The 15,504-nt window shown below is 38.7% G+C and overlaps 7 protein-coding genes across 7 annotated transcripts; all 7 read right to left on the reverse strand.

Moving 5' to 3' along the window:
• Window positions 1-233: 233 nt before the first annotated feature.
• On the reverse strand, window positions 234-971 carry LOC134710499 (testis-specific serine/threonine-protein kinase 3-like). Its single transcript, XM_063570867.1, has one exon. It carries the CDS (start codon window positions 969-971, stop codon window positions 234-236), a length of 738 nt encoding a protein of 245 aa, XP_063426937.1.
• A 1,154-nt stretch (window positions 972-2,125) lies between these two features.
• Window positions 2,126-2,863, reverse strand: LOC134710500 (testis-specific serine/threonine-protein kinase 3-like). Its single transcript, XM_063570868.1, has one exon. The coding sequence runs from the start codon at window positions 2,861-2,863 to the stop codon at window positions 2,126-2,128; it is 738 nt and encodes a 245-aa protein (XP_063426938.1).
• A 1,154-nt stretch (window positions 2,864-4,017) lies between these two features.
• LOC134710501 (testis-specific serine/threonine-protein kinase 3-like) lies at window positions 4,018-4,755 on the reverse strand. The gene has a single exon (XM_063570869.1). The coding sequence runs from the start codon at window positions 4,753-4,755 to the stop codon at window positions 4,018-4,020; it is 738 nt and encodes a 245-aa protein (XP_063426939.1).
• Window positions 4,756-5,908: 1,153 nt separating this feature from the next.
• LOC134710502 (testis-specific serine/threonine-protein kinase 3-like) lies at window positions 5,909-6,646 on the reverse strand. The gene has a single exon (XM_063570870.1). The coding sequence runs from the start codon at window positions 6,644-6,646 to the stop codon at window positions 5,909-5,911; it is 738 nt and encodes a 245-aa protein (XP_063426940.1).
• Window positions 6,647-7,798: 1,152 nt separating this feature from the next.
• LOC134710503 (testis-specific serine/threonine-protein kinase 3-like) lies at window positions 7,799-8,536 on the reverse strand. The gene has a single exon (XM_063570871.1). The coding sequence runs from the start codon at window positions 8,534-8,536 to the stop codon at window positions 7,799-7,801; it is 738 nt and encodes a 245-aa protein (XP_063426941.1).
• A 1,152-nt stretch (window positions 8,537-9,688) lies between these two features.
• On the reverse strand, window positions 9,689-10,426 carry LOC134710504 (testis-specific serine/threonine-protein kinase 3-like). Its single transcript, XM_063570873.1, has one exon. The coding sequence runs from the start codon at window positions 10,424-10,426 to the stop codon at window positions 9,689-9,691; it is 738 nt and encodes a 245-aa protein (XP_063426943.1).
• A 1,811-nt stretch (window positions 10,427-12,237) lies between these two features.
• Window positions 12,238-12,975, reverse strand: LOC134710506 (testis-specific serine/threonine-protein kinase 3-like). Its single transcript, XM_063570876.1, has one exon. It carries the CDS (start codon window positions 12,973-12,975, stop codon window positions 12,238-12,240), a length of 738 nt encoding a protein of 245 aa, XP_063426946.1.
• Window positions 12,976-15,504: the final 2,529 nt, after the last annotated feature.

A 15,504-nucleotide genomic window follows, 5' to 3' on the forward strand; every position in this document is an offset into this window, starting at 1 on the left:
TACGGTAAACTAGACTAAAAATAGTCTTAATCACTTAGCAGTGTCTCATTGATAAAACAAGAGGTATAAGATGTGCCAATCCTTAAAGGAATGTAGACCAAACGTTAACATGTGTTTACCGTAACCGCATATCGTATTTGATCACGGTTTACCGTAACAACAGCTCAGACAAAAAAAAAAGGCATCCTTGAAATCACAACATATTGTGATTTCAAGGATGCTTAATTATGTGTTTAAAACTGGCTCAAGGCAAGACGGACTGAGCTTGCATTAGCGCGTTTTTCAACAGAGGGTTCAAGCATAGAGGAGATGAGAGACTTTAACGTTTCGTTAGTGTTTTCTGGGAAAGAGAGGGTGTTGGAGATTTGAGATTGGACCATAGAGGTAGCGTCACTATCGGAGAATGGGAAAGCTCCGAAGAGCATGACGTAGAGCATAACTCCCATACTCCACATATCGGCTTTCATGGCGTTGTGTTCCATTCCCATAATAACTTCTGGGGCAGCGTATGGGAGGGTTCCACAAAATTCTTCAGATTCGGCAACAATATCGGACGACTTGGCAAATCCAAAGTCGGCCAATTTGACACAACCATTAGACAACAAGACGTTTTCTAATTTAATGTCATTGTGGGCGATTCCAATTGAGTGGCAGTATTCGATTGCTTTGACAACCTGAGAGAAGAGAGAGAGGGTGGCTTCAACGGACATGAGACCGTTTTTCATTATGTATTCAAAGACATCTCCGAATTCAGCGAATTCCATCAAAACGAAGGCAAATTCTTCGGCTTCGATGAATTCAATGGCTTCGACGATGTTTTCGTGTTTGAGGCTGAGAAAAGCTTCAAACTCAGTTGAGGTTTTGATGACTTTCTTTATTGCAACTTTACCGAATATTTCGCTAGAGGCAGAGAAAACTTCTTCAGTAAGAGCTACAACATTTGAGAGTCCACTGTTCATTAAAAATTCCATTTTAAACTGGCGTGGATGTGATGTGATAAAGATACCAAATAGTGAAATGCAAGCCTTATATAGTAAATCGCCCGATATGGCCTCTTCCATGTCTTGATGTTCAAGGGGAGACAAGTCTAAATAAATGCTTCCTTACATGATAAAATAGTACATTTTTGGAAATAGCTCCCCTTTTCATTAATGGTACCTACTCTTGCAAACGGTTAACATTTCTAAGGCATTTTTCTTATATGTTTACCGTTGCCATAAACTTTTCCATAGCTTGTGACTGCGATGTTTACCGTAACCATACAAATTCTATTAAAGGTTTACCGTAGCTCAACTAGTATAAGTATACTCTGCAGTTTACCGTTTCTTCGCACGCTGAAGGTTTACCACAACAAACAACGATATTAAATCACTGTCTGAATGTTCAAGGGGATATTTGCTTCCAATTTATTCAATGAGTTTCGGATTAGAAATGAATTCCACAGAAGACAAAAAAAAAAACTGTATGCTGATACGGTAAACTGGACTATAAAGTATAATACTGGGTCCTTTTATTTTGGTATTGCATCTTTCTTTACCGTACCCTCATACAATTAGTTTACCTAGAAATGTCTTTGCTCTGAGCAGATAATATCAGCAACGTCATAGTGTTTGAGGAGAAGTTATCAGCGACCGTCACAAGACGTTGTCAGGCCTACGTTTGTCAAGCGCAAACCAGTTCAAAAGAGGGGGCGAATAGTGAAAGAACGAATACGAGAGTATAGGTGTTCAGCCGCTCGACGCAAGGTGAAGCTCTCTGGCTCGCGGCTGATATGTTTCCGATATCAATAGACAGAAACTATGAAATCATTACCTATCAATATCCTTATCTTGTTTCTCAAACATTTAATACAAAGAAACGGGAAACTGAAATGTTAAAGGATTGTTTGGTGATACGGTAAACTAGACTAAAAATAGTCTTAATCACTTAGCAGTGTCTCATTGATAAAACAAGAGGTATAAGATGTGCCAATCCTTAAAGGAATGTAGACCAAACGTTAACATGTGTTTACCGTAACCGCATATCGTATTTGATCACGGTTTACCGTAACAACAGCTCAGACAAAAAAAAAAGGCATCCTTGAAATCACAACATATTGTGATTTCAAGGATGCTTAATTCTGTGTTTAAAACTGGCTCAAGGCAAGACGGACTGAGCTTGCATTAGCGCGTTTTTCAACAGAGGGTTCAAGCATAGAGGAGATGAGAGACTTTAACGTTTCGTTAGTGTTTTCTGGGAAAGAGAGGGTGTTGGAGATTTGAGATTGGACCATAGAGGTAGCGTCACTATCGGAGAATGGGAAAGCTCCGAAGAGCATGACGTAGAGCATAACTCCCATACTCCACATATCGGCTTTCATGGCGTTGTGTTCCATTCCCATAATAACTTCTGGGGCAGCGTATGGGAGGGTTCCACAAAATTCTTCAGATTCGGCAACAATATCGGACGACTTGGCAAATCCAAAGTCGGCCAATTTGACACAACCATTAGACAACAAGACGTTTTCTAATTTAATGTCATTGTGGGCGATTCCAATTGAGTGGCAGTATTCGATTGCTTTGACAACCTGAGAGAAGAGAGAGAGGGTGGCTTCAACGGACATGAGACCGTTTTTCATTATGTATTCAAAGACATCTCCGAATTCAGCGAATTCCATCAAAACGAAGGCAAATTCTTCGGCTTCGATGAATTCAATGGCTTCGACGATGTTTTCGTGTTTGAGGCTGAGAAAAGCTTCAAACTCAGTTGAGGTTTTGATGACTTTCTTTATTGCAACTTTACCGAATATTTCGCTAGAGGCAGAGAAAACTTCTTCAGTAAGAGCTACAACATTTGAGAGTCCACTGTTCATTAAAAATTCCATTTTAAACTGGCGTGGATGTGATGTGATAAAGATACCAAATAGTGAAATGCAAGCCTTATATAGTAAATCGCCCGATATGGCCTCTTCCATGTCTTGATGTTCAAGGGGAGACAAGTCTAAATAAATGCTTCCTTACATGATAAAATAGTACATTTTTGGAAATAGCTCCCCTTTTCATTAATGGTACCTACTCTTGCAAACGGTTAACATTTCTAAGGCATTTTTCTTATATGTTTACCGTTGCCATAAACTTTTCCATAGCTTGTGACTGCGATGTTTACCGTAACCATACAAATTCTATTAAAGGTTTACCGTAGCTCAACTAGTATAAGTATACTCTGCAGTTTACCGTTTCTTCGCACGCTGAAGGTTTACCACAACAAACAACGATATTAAATCACTGTCTGAATGTTCAAGGGGATATTTGCTTCCAATTTATTCAATGAGTTTCGGATTAGAAATGAATTCCACAGAAGACAAAAAAAAAAACTGTATGCTGATACGGTAAACTGGACTATAAAGTATAATACTGGGTCCTTTTATTTTGGTATTGCATCTTTCTTTACCGTACCCTCATACAATTAGTTTACCTAGAAATGTCTTTGCTCTGAGCAGATAATATCAGCAACGTCATAGTGTTTGAGGAGAAGTTATCAGCGACCGTCACAAGACGTTGTCAGGCCTACGTTTGTCAAGCGCAAACCAGTTCAAAAGAGGGGGCGAATAGTGAAAGAACGAATACGAGAGTATAGGTGTTCAGCCGCTCGACGCAAGGTGAAGCTCTCTGGCTCGCGGCTGATATGTTTCCGATATCAATAGACAGAAACTATGAAATCATTACCTATCAATATCCTTATCTTGTTTCTCAAACATTTAATACAAAGAAACGGGAAACTGAAATGTTAAAGGATTGTTTGGTGATACGGTAAACTAGACTAAAAATAGTCTTAATCACTTAGCAGTGTCTCATTGATAAAACAAGAGGTATAAGATGTGCCAATCCTTAAAGGAATGTAGACCAAACGTTAACATGTGTTTACCGTAACCGCATATCGTATTTGATCACGGTTTACCGTAACAACAGCTCAGACAAAAAAAAAAGGCATCCTTGAAATCACAACATATTGTGATTTCAAGGATGCTTAATTCTGTGTTTAAAACTGGCTCAAGGCAAGACGGACTGAGCTTGCATTAGCGCGTTTTTCAACAGAGGGTTCAAGCATAGAGGAGATGAGAGACTTTAACGTTTCGTTAGTGTTTTCTGGGAAAGAGAGGGTGTTGGAGATTTGAGATTGGACCATAGAGGTAGCGTCACTATCGGAGAATGGGAAAGCTCCGAAGAGCATGACGTAGAGCATAACTCCCATACTCCACATATCGGCTTTCATGGCGTTGTGTTCCATTCCCATAATAACTTCTGGGGCAGCGTATGGGAGGGTTCCACAAAATTCTTCAGATTCGGCAACAATATCGGACGACTTGGCAAATCCAAAGTCGGCCAATTTGACACAACCATTAGACAACAAGACGTTTTCTAATTTAATGTCATTGTGGGCGATTCCAATTGAGTGGCAGTATTCGATTGCTTTGACAACCTGAGAGAAGAGAGAGAGGGTGGCTTCAACGGACATGAGACCGTTTTTCATTATGTATTCAAAGACATCTCCGAATTCAGCGAATTCCATCAAAACGAAGGCAAATTCTTCGGCTTCGATGATTTCAATGGCTTCGACGATGTTTTCGTGTTTGAGGCTGAGAAAAGCTTCAAACTCAGTTGAGGTTTTGATGACTTTCTTTATTGCAACTTTACCGAATATTTCGCTAGAGGCAGAGAAAACTTCTTCAGTAAGAGCTACAACATTTGAGAGTCCACTGTTCATTAAAAATTCCATTTTAAACTGGCGTGGATGTGATGTGATAAAGATACCAAATAGTGAAATGCAAGCCTTATATAGTAAATCGCCCGATATGGCCTCTTCCATGTCTTGATGTTCAAGGGGAGACAAGTCTAAATAAATGCTTCCTTACATGATAAAATAGTACATTTTTGGAAATAGCTCCCCTTTTCATTAATGGTACCTACTCTTGCAAACGGTTAACATTTCTAAGGCATTTTTCTTATATGTTTACCGTTGCCATAAACTTTTCCATAGCTTGTGACTGCGATGTTTACCGTAACCATACAAATTCTATTAAAGGTTTACCGTAGCTCAACTAGTATAAGTATACTCTGCAGTTTACCGTTTCTTCGCACGCTGAAGGTTTACCACAACAAACAACGATATTAAATCACTGTCTGAATGTTCAAGGGGATATTTGCTTCCAATTTATTCAATGAGTTTCGGATTAGAAATGAATTCCACAGAAGGCAAAAAAAAAACTGTATGCTGATACGGTAAACTGGACTATAAAGTATAATACTGGGTCCTTTTATTTTGGTATTGCATCTTTCTTTACCGTACCCTCATACAATTAGTTTACCTAGAAATGTCTTTGCTCTGAGCAGATAATATCAGCAACGTCATAGTGTTTGAGGAGAAGTTATCAGCGACCGTCACAAGACGTTGTCAGGCCTACGTTTGTCAAGCGCAAACCAGTTCAAAAGAGGGGGCGAATAGTGAAAGAACGAATACGAGAGTATAGGTGTTCAGCCGCTCGACGCAAGGTGAAGCTCTCTGGCTCGCGGCTGATATGTTTCCGATATCAATAGACAGAAACTATGAAATCATTACCTATCAATATCCTTATCTTGTTTCTCAAACATTTAATACAAAGAAACGGGAAACTGAAATGTTAAAGGATTGTTTGGTGATACGGTAAACTAGACTAAAAATAGTCTTAATCACTTAGCAGTGTCTCATTGATAAAACAAGAGGTATAAGATGTGCCAATCCTTAAAGGAATGTAGACCAAACGTTAACATGTGTTTACCGTAACCGCATATCGTATTTGATCACGGTTTACCGTAACAACAGCTCAGACAAAAAAAAAAGGCATCCTTGAAATCACAACATATTGTGATTTCAAGGATGCTTAATTATGTGTTTAAAACTGGCTCAAGGCAAGACGGACTGAGCTTGCATTAGCGCGTTTTTCAACAGAGGGTTCAAGCATAGAGGAGATGAGAGACTTTAACGTTTCGTTAGTGTTTTCTGGGAAAGAGAGGGTGTTGGAGATTTGAGATTGGACCATAGAGGTAGCGTCACTATCGGAGAATGGGAAAGCTCCGAAGAGCATGACGTAGAGCATAACTCCCATACTCCACATATCGGCTTTCATGGCGTTGTGTTCCATTCCCATAATAACTTCTGGGGCAGCGTATGGGAGGGTTCCACAAAATTCTTCAGATTCGGCAACAATATCGGACGACTTGGCAAATCCAAAGTCGGCCAATTTGACACAACCATTAGACAACAAGACGTTTTCTAATTTAATGTCATTGTGGGCGATTCCAATTGAGTGGCAGTATTCGATTGCTTTGACAACCTGAGAGAAGAGAGAGAGGGTGGCTTCAACGGACATGAGACCGTTTTTCATTATGTATTCAAAGACATCTCCGAATTCAGCGAATTCCATCAAAACGAAGGCAAATTCTTCGGCTTCGATGATTTCAATGGCTTCGACGATGTTTTCGTGTTTGAGGCTGAGAAAAGCTTCAAACTCAGTTGAGGTTTTGATGACTTTCTTTATTGCAACTTTACCGAATATTTCGCTAGAGGCAGAGAAAACTTCTTCAGTAAGAGCTACAACATTTGAGAGTCCACTGTTCATTAAAAATTCCATTTTAAACTGGCGTGGATGTGATGTGATAAAGATACCAAATAGTGAAATGCAAGCCTTATATAGTAAATCGCCCGATATGGCCTCTTCCATGTCTTGATGTTCAAGGGGAGACAAGTCTAAATAAATGCTTCCTTACATGATAAAATAGTACATTTTTGGAAATAGCTCCCCTTTTCATTAATGGTACCTACTCTTGCAAACGGTTAACATTTCTAAGGCATTTTTCTTATATGTTTACCGTTGCCATAAACTTTTCCATAGCTTGTGACTGCGATGTTTACCGTAACCATACAAATTCTATTAAAGGTTTACCGTAGCTCAACTAGTATAAGTATACTCTGCAGTTTATCGTTTCTTCGCACGCTGAAGGTTTACCACAACAAACAACGATATTAAATCACTGTCTGAATGTTCAAGGGGATATTTGCTTCCAATTTATTCAATGAGTTTCGGATTAGAAATGAATTCCACAGAAGACAAAAAAAAACTGTATGCTGATACGGTAAACTGGACTATAAAGTATAATACTGGGTCCTTTTATTTTGGTATTGCATCTTTCTTTACCGTACCCTCATACAATTAGTTTACCTAGAAATGTCTTTGCTCTGAGCAGATAATATCAGCAACGTCATAGTGTTTGAGGAGAAGTTATCAGCGACCGTCACAAGACGTTGTCAGGCCTACGTTTGTCAAGCGCAAACCAGTTCAAAAGAGGGGGCGAATAGTGAAAGAACGAATACGAGAGTATAGGTGTTCAGCCGCTCGACGCAAGGTGAAGCTCTCTGGCTCGCGGCTGATATGTTTCCGATATCAATAGACAGAAACTATGAAATCATTACCTATCAATATCCTTATCTTGTTTCTCAAACATTTAATACAAAGAAACGGGAAACTGAAATGTTAAAGGATTGTTTGGTGATACGGTAAACTAGACTAAAAATAGTCTTAATCACTTAGCAGTGTCTCATTGATAAAACAAGAGGTATAAGATGTGCCAATCCTTGAAGGAATGTAGACCAAACGTTAACATGTGTTTACCGTAACCGCATATCGTATTTGATCACGGTTTACCGTAACAACAGCTCAGACAAAAAAAAAAAGCATCCTTGAAATCACAACATATTGTGATTTCAAGGATGCTTAATTATGTGTTTAAAACTGGCTCAAGGCAAGACGGACTGAGCTTGCATTAGCGCGTTTTTCAACAGAGGGTTCAAGCATAGAGGAGATGAGAGACTTTAACGTTTCGTTAGTGTTTTCTGGGAAAGAGAGGGTGTTGGAGATTTGAGATTGGACCATAGAGGTAGCGTCACTATCGGAGAATGGGAAAGCTCCGAAGAGCATGACGTAGAGCATAACTCCCATACTCCACATATCGGCTTTCATGGCGTTGTGTTCCATTCCCATAATAACTTCTGGGGCAGCGTATGGGAGGGTTCCACAAAATTCTTCAGATTCGGCAACAATATCGGACGACTTGGCAAATCCAAAGTCGGCCAATTTGACACAACCATTAGACAACAAGACGTTTTCTAATTTAATGTCATTGTGGGCGATTCCAATTGAGTGGCAGTATTCGATTGCTTTGACAACCTGAGAGAAGAGAGAGAGGGTGGCTTCAACGGACATGAGACCGTTTTTCATTATGTATTCAAAGACATCTCCGAATTCAGCGAATTCCATCAAAACGAAGGCAAATTCTTCGGCTTCGATGATTTCAATGGCTTCGACGATGTTTTCGTGTTTGAGGCTGAGAAAAGCTTCAAACTCAGTTGAGGTTTTGATGACTTTCTTTATTGCAACTTTACCGAATATTTCGCTAGAGGCAGAGAAAACTTCTTCAGTAAGAGCTACAACATTTGAGAGTCCACTGTTCATTAAAAATTCCATTTTAAACTGGCGTGGATGTGATGTGATAAAGATACCAAATAGTGAAATGCAAGCCTTATATAGTAAATCGCCCGATATGGCCTCTTCCATGTCTTGATGTTCAAGGGGAGACAAGTCTAAATAAATGCTTCCTTACATGATAAAATAGTACATTTTTGGAAATAGCTCCCCTTTTCATTAATGGTACCTACTCTTGCAAACGGTTAACATTTCTAAGGCATTTTTCTTATATGTTTACCGTTGCCATAAACTTTTCCATAGCTTGTGACTGCGATGTTTACCGTAACCATACAAATTCTATTAAAGGTTTACCGTAGCTCAACTAGTATAAGTATACTCTGCAGTTTACCGTTTCTTCGCACGCTGAAGGTTTACCACAACAAACAACGATATTAAATCACTGTCTGAATGTTCAAGGGGATATTTGCTTCCAATTTATTCAATGAGTTTCGGATTAGAAATGAATTCCACAGAAGACAAAAAAAAAACTGTATGCTGATACGGTAAACTGGACTATAAAGTATAATACTGGGTCCTTTTATTTTGGTATTGCATCTTTCTTTACCGTACCCTCATACAATTAGTTTACCTAGAAATGTCTTTGCTCTGAGCAGATAATATCAGCAACGTCATAGTGTTTGAGGAGAAGTTATCAGCGACCGTCACAAGACGTTGTCAGGCCTACGTTTGTCAAGCGCAAACCAGTTCAAAAGAGGGGGCGAATAGTGAAAGAACGAATACGAGAGTATAGGTGTTCAGCCGCTCGACGCAAGGTGAAGCTCTCTGGCTCGCGGCTGATATGTTTCCGATATCAATAGACAGAAACTATGAAATCATTACCTATCAATATCCTTATCTTGTTTCTCAAACATTTAATACAAAGAAACGTGAAACTGAAATGTTAAAGGATTGTTTGGTGATACGGTAAACTAGACTAAAAATAGTCTTAATCACTTAGCAGTGTCTCATTGATAAAACAAGAGGTATAAGATGTGCCAATCCTTGAAGGAATGTAGACCAAACGTTAACATGTGTTTACCGTAACCGCATATCGTATTTGATCACGGTTTACCGTAACAACAGCTCAGACAAAAAAAAAGGCATCCTTGAAATCACAACATATTGTGATTTCAAGGATGCTTAATTATGTGTTTAAAACTGGCTCAAGGCAAGACGGACTGAGCTTGCATTAGCGCGTTTTTCAACAGAGGGTTCAAGCATAGAGGAGATGAGAGACTTTAACGTTTCGTTAGTGTTTTCTGGGAAAGAGAGGGTGTTGGAGATTTGAGATTGGACCATAGAGGTAGCGTCACTATCGGAGAATGGGAAAGCTCCGAAGAGCATGACGTAGAGCATAACTCCCATACTCCACATATCGGCTTTCATGGCGTTGTGTTCCATTCCCATAATAACTTCTGGGGCAGCGTATGGGAGGGTTCCACAAAATTCTTCAGATTCGGCAACAATATCGGACGACTTGGCAAATCCAAAGTCGGCCAATTTGACACAACCATTAGACAACAAGACGTTTTCTAATTTAATGTCATTGTGGGCGATTCCAATTGAGTGGCAGTATTCGATTGCTTTGACAACCTGAGAGAAGAGAGAGAGGGTGGCTTCAACGGACATGAGACCGTTTTTCATTATGTATTCAAAGACATCTCCGAATTCAGCGAATTCCATCAAAACGAAGGCAAATTCTTCGGCTTCGATGATTTCAATGGCTTCGACGATGTTTTCGTGTTTGAGGCTGAGAAAAGCTTCAAACTCAGTTGAGGTTTTGATGACTTTCTTTATTGCAACTTTACCGAATATTTCGCTAGAGGCAGAGAAAACTTCTTCAGTAAGAGCTACAACATTTGAGAGTCCACTGTTCATTAAAAATTCCATTTTAAACTGGCGTGGATGTGATGTGATAAAGATACCAAATAGTGAAATGCAAGCCTTATATAGTAAATCGCCCGATATGGCCTCTTCCATGTCTTGATGTTCAAGGGGAGACAAGTCTAAATAAATGCTTCCTTACATGATAAAATAGTACATTTTTGGAAATAGCTCCCCTTTTCATTAATGGTACCTACTCTTGCAAACGGTTAACATTTCTAAGGCATTTTTCTTATATGTTTACCGTTGCCATAAACTTTTCCATAGCTTGTGACTGCGATGTTTACCGTAACCATACAAATTCTATTAAAGGTTTACCGTAGCTCAACTAGTATAAGTATACTCTGCAGTTTACCGTTTCTTCGCACGCTGAAGGTTTACCACAACAAACAACGATATTAAATCACTGTCTGAATGTTCAAGGGGATATTTGCTTCCAATTTATTCAATGAGTTTCGGATTAGAAATGAATTCCACAGAAGACAAAAAAAAAACTGTATGCTGATACGGGAAACTGGACTATAAAGTATAATACTGGGTCCTTTTATTTTGGTATTGCATCTTTCTTTACCGTACCCTCATACAATTAGTTTACCTAGAAATGTCTTTGCTCTGAGCAGATAATATCAGCAACGTCATAGTGTTTGAGGAGAAGTTATCAGCGACCGTCACAAGACGTTGTCAGGCCTACGTTTGTCAAGCGCAAACCAGTTCAAAAGAGGGGGCGAATAGTGAAAGAACGAATACGAGAGTATAGGTGTTCAGCCGCTCGACGCAAGGTGAAGCTCTCTGGCTCGCGGCTGATATGTTTCCGATATCAATAGACAGAAACTATGAAATCATTACCTATCAATATCCTTATCTTGTTTCTCAAACATTTAGGGTGCTATAAACAGTTTCGTACTAAAAACTAGGGGTATTTCCCCAGTGAGATTTACATACTGATGGAATTCCCTGCTATTTATATACCACTAAATGAAAAAGTTGATTGTTTTTTATGTTCAATGTGAAAAACATATATTGAAGTTCAATTAAAATGCCACTTTTGTCAAGATTTAAAAAAAAAAAAATGTTTTTGTGACTTCCTACTATATGGGAGGCAACTCCATAAACAGCTGATTTTCACCTGTTGCAAAAAGCACTTTGATTTGTCAGGTAAGATAGCTCCTTTCGGAGCAGGCGAACGTAGGCTGAAACTACATTTTCTTAAATCAGCCGGACAAGCTCTTCGAAATGCATATTATAAGAAATCTCAAATATATGCACAGGTTACTGATCCATGTGTCCAAAGGTGGTCTGTTTTTAAGGTTTTTTAGGGGGAAAATGCCTAATTTCCAGCTGATAACTTGTACCAATTTGCATGTTTAAACAAGAGATGTTGGATTTTTTTTTATTTATTCAGACAGTTCATAGAATTATCTTTCCATTGATGTATAGATATCTATATAACTATGAATATCTGACTTCTGCATGATGGGTCCACTATTACATGCCCTGTTACAGAATGACGTCGCGTAAAAAACTGTTGATTGCACCCTTAATACAAAGAAACGGGAAACTGAAATATTAAAGGATTGTTTGGTGATACGGTAAACTAGACTAAAAATAGTCTTAATCACTTAGCAGTGTCTCATTGATAAAACAAGAGGTATAAGATGTGCCAATCCTTGAAGGAATGTAGACCAAACGTTAACATGTGTTTACCGTAACCGCATATCGTATTTGATCACGGTTTACCGTAACAACAGCTCAGACAAAAAAAAAGGCATCCTTGAAATCACAACATATTGTGATTTCAAGGATGCTTAATTATGTGTTTAAAACTGGCTCAAGGCAAGACGGACTGAGCTTGCATTAGCGCGTTTTTCAACAGAGGGTTCAAGCATAGAGGAGATGAGAGACTTTAACGTTTCGTTAGTGTTTTCTGGGAAAGAGAGGGTGTTGGAGATTTGAGATTGGACCATAGAGGTAGCGTCACTATCGGAGAATGGGAAAGCTCCGAAGAGCATGACGTAGAGCATAACTCCCATACTCCACATATCGGCTTTCATGGCGTTGTGTTCCATTCCCATAATAACTTCTGGGGCAGCGTATGGGAGGGTTCCACAAAATTCTTCAGATTCGCCAACAATATCGGACGACTTGGCAAATCCAAAGTCGGCCAATTTGACACAACCATTAGACAACAAGACGTTTTCTAATTTAATGTCATTGTGGGCGATTCCAATTGAGTGGCAGTATTTGATTGCTTTGACAACCTGAGAGAAGAGAGAGAGGGTGGCTTCAACGGACATGAGACCGTTTTTCATTATGTATTCAAAGACATCTCCGAATTCAGCGAATTCCATCAAAACGAAGGCAAATTCTTCGGCTTCGATGATTTCAATGGCTTCGACGATGTTTTCGTGTTTGAGGCTGAGAAAAGCTTCAAACTCAGTTGAGGTTTTGATGACTTTCTTTATTGCAACTTTAACGAATATTTCGCTAGAGGCAGAGAAAACTTCTTCAGTAAGAGCTACAACATTTGAGAGTCCACTGTTCATTAAAAATTCCATTTTAAACTGGCGTGGATGTGATGTGATAAAGATACCAAATAGTGAAATGCAAGCCTTATATAGTAAATCGCCCGATATGGCCTCTTCCATGTCTTGATGTTCAAGGGGAGACAAGTCTAAATAAATGCTTCCTTACATGATAAAATAGTACATTTTTGGAAATAGCTCCCCTTTTCATTAATGGTACCTACTCTTGCAAACGGTTAACATTTCTAAGGCATTTTTCTTATATGTTTACCGTTGCCATAAACTTTTCCATAGCTTGTGACTGCGATGTTTACCGTAACCATACAAATTCTATTAAAGGTTTACCGTAGCTCAACTAGTATAAGTATACTCTGCAGTTTACCGTTTCTTCGCACGCTGAAGGTTTACCACAACAAACAACGATATTAAATCACTGTCTGAATGTTCAAGGGGATATTTGCTTCCAATTTATTCAATGAGTTTCGGATTAGAAATGAATTCCACAGAAGACAAAAAAAAAACTGTATGCTGATACGGGAAACTGGACTATAAAGTATAATACTGGGTCCTTTTATTTTGGTATTGCATCTTTCTTTACCGTACCCTCATACAATTAGTTTACCTAGAAATGTCTTTGCTCTGAGCAGATAATATCAGCAACGTCATAGTGTTTGAGGAGAAGTTATCAGCGACCGTCACAAGACGTTGTCAGGCCTACGTTTGTCAAGCGCAAACCAGTTCAAAAGAGGGGGCGAATAGTGAAAGAACGAATACGAGAGTATAGGTGTTCAGCCGCTCGACGCAAGGTGAAGCTCTCTGGCTCGCGGCTGATATGTTTCCGATATCAATAGACAGAAACTATGAAATCATTACCTATCAATATCCTTATCTTGTTTCTCAAACATTTAATACAAAGAAACGGGAAACTGAAATATTAAAGGATTGTTTGGTGATACGGTAAACTAGACTAAAAATAGTCTTAATCACTTAGCAGTGTCTCATTGATAAAACAAGAGGTATAAGATGTGCCAATCCTTGAAGGAATGTAGACCAAACGTTAACATGTGTTTACCGTAACCGCATATCGTATTTGATCACGGTTTACCGTAACAACAGCTCAGACAAAAAAAAAGGCATCCTTGAAATCACAACATATTGTGATTTCAAGGATGCTTAATTATGTGTTTAAAACTGGCTCAAGGCAAGACGGACTGAGCTTGCATTAGCGCGTTTTTCAACAGAGGGTTCAAGCATAGAGGAGATGAGAGACTTTAACGTTTCGTTAGTGTTTTCTGGGAAAGAGAGGGTGTTGGAGATTTGAGATTGGACCATAGAGGTAGCGTCACTATCGGAGAATGGGAAAGCTCCGAAGAGCATGACGTAGAGCATAACTCCCATACTCCACATATCGGCTTTCATGGCGTTGTGTTCCATTCCCATAATAACTTCTGGGGCAGCGTATGGGAGGGTTCCACAAAATTCTTCAGATTCGGCAACAATATCGGACGACTTGGCAAATCCAAAGTCGGCCAATTTGACACAACCATTAGACAACAAGACGTTTTCTAATTTAATGTCATTGTGGGCGATTCCAATTGAGTGGCAGTATTCGATTGCTTTGACAACCTGAGAGAAGAGAGAGAGGGTGGCTTCAACGGACAAATTCTCCAACCGGCAACTTCTTCGGTTTCGATAATTTCAATGGCTAATTCATTCTCTGGTTAAAAATAGGTGATTTACTCAGATGATCATCCACCGTGCACATTTCACAATCACACAAAATGTCAGAATTTTCGAAAGTATGACGATTATTCTTTGAGAAAAATATAAATTCAATCAGCTTACCATACTTATCATCAAGTAACAATATCCCATTTACAACATGGAAGTTTTAATAAGGATTTTTAAGGGACTTTATTCGTGGGTACTGAACTGGTATCCCGTCAACTGGAATCCTACTCTATATTGGATAAAATGCGATTTGATAGTTACTTAAAAAAAAATGGAAAATAAATTTGTTGTAGACAGTTTTTTATAAAAGGTTTTTCATATCAAATTATGTATATCCTCAAGAATAATATATAATGTATTTCTTGGCTGCAAGAATTTCATGAACTTTTTGAAAATAAAAATACCAGCTCAAAAGAGGGACGAAAGATACCAGAGACAGTCAAATTCAAAGATCGAAAATAACTGACAACACCATGGCTTAAAATGAAAAAAGACATTTACAGACAAATACGAGTACACAAGACACAACATAGAAAACTATAGGTTGCATTTCTGTTAATATTGACAATGCAATTTTCCATAGGAACTCCTTTTCGGCTAAAACTGTACCAATTTTACTATGAAGTTTTATCCTAGAATTGAAAATTTATATGCACTACAATTTTTTTTCAAAGGTCAAAATATAGGGCTGTGCAGATATTTTCAACGTTTATATGCCCTGAACTTTTCAGAGTTTAAACTCACACTAATTTTCTTAACTACCCCTAACCTCGAATGAAGGGTTACTACAGATTTCAATGTAAACAATATGCACATGTATATTTACTGGTA

This window comes from Mytilus trossulus, chromosome 3 (genome assembly GCF_036588685.1).
Source record: "Mytilus trossulus isolate FHL-02 chromosome 3, PNRI_Mtr1.1.1.hap1, whole genome shotgun sequence".
NCBI classification, from domain to species: domain Eukaryota; kingdom Metazoa; phylum Mollusca; class Bivalvia; order Mytilida; family Mytilidae; genus Mytilus; species Mytilus trossulus.

Excerpts from the sequence above, each read along its gene's own strand:
- LOC134710499 (XM_063570867.1), bottom strand. The coding sequence starts at position 971 with ATGGAATTTTTAATGAACAGTGGACTCTCAAATGTTGTAGCTCTTACT.
- LOC134710500 (XM_063570868.1), bottom strand. The coding sequence starts at position 2,863 with ATGGAATTTTTAATGAACAGTGGACTCTCAAATGTTGTAGCTCTTACT.
- LOC134710501 (XM_063570869.1), bottom strand. The coding sequence starts at position 4,755 with ATGGAATTTTTAATGAACAGTGGACTCTCAAATGTTGTAGCTCTTACT.
- LOC134710502 (XM_063570870.1), bottom strand. The coding sequence starts at position 6,646 with ATGGAATTTTTAATGAACAGTGGACTCTCAAATGTTGTAGCTCTTACT.
- LOC134710503 (XM_063570871.1), bottom strand. The coding sequence starts at position 8,536 with ATGGAATTTTTAATGAACAGTGGACTCTCAAATGTTGTAGCTCTTACT.
- LOC134710504 (XM_063570873.1), bottom strand. The coding sequence starts at position 10,426 with ATGGAATTTTTAATGAACAGTGGACTCTCAAATGTTGTAGCTCTTACT.
- LOC134710506 (XM_063570876.1), bottom strand. The coding sequence starts at position 12,975 with ATGGAATTTTTAATGAACAGTGGACTCTCAAATGTTGTAGCTCTTACT.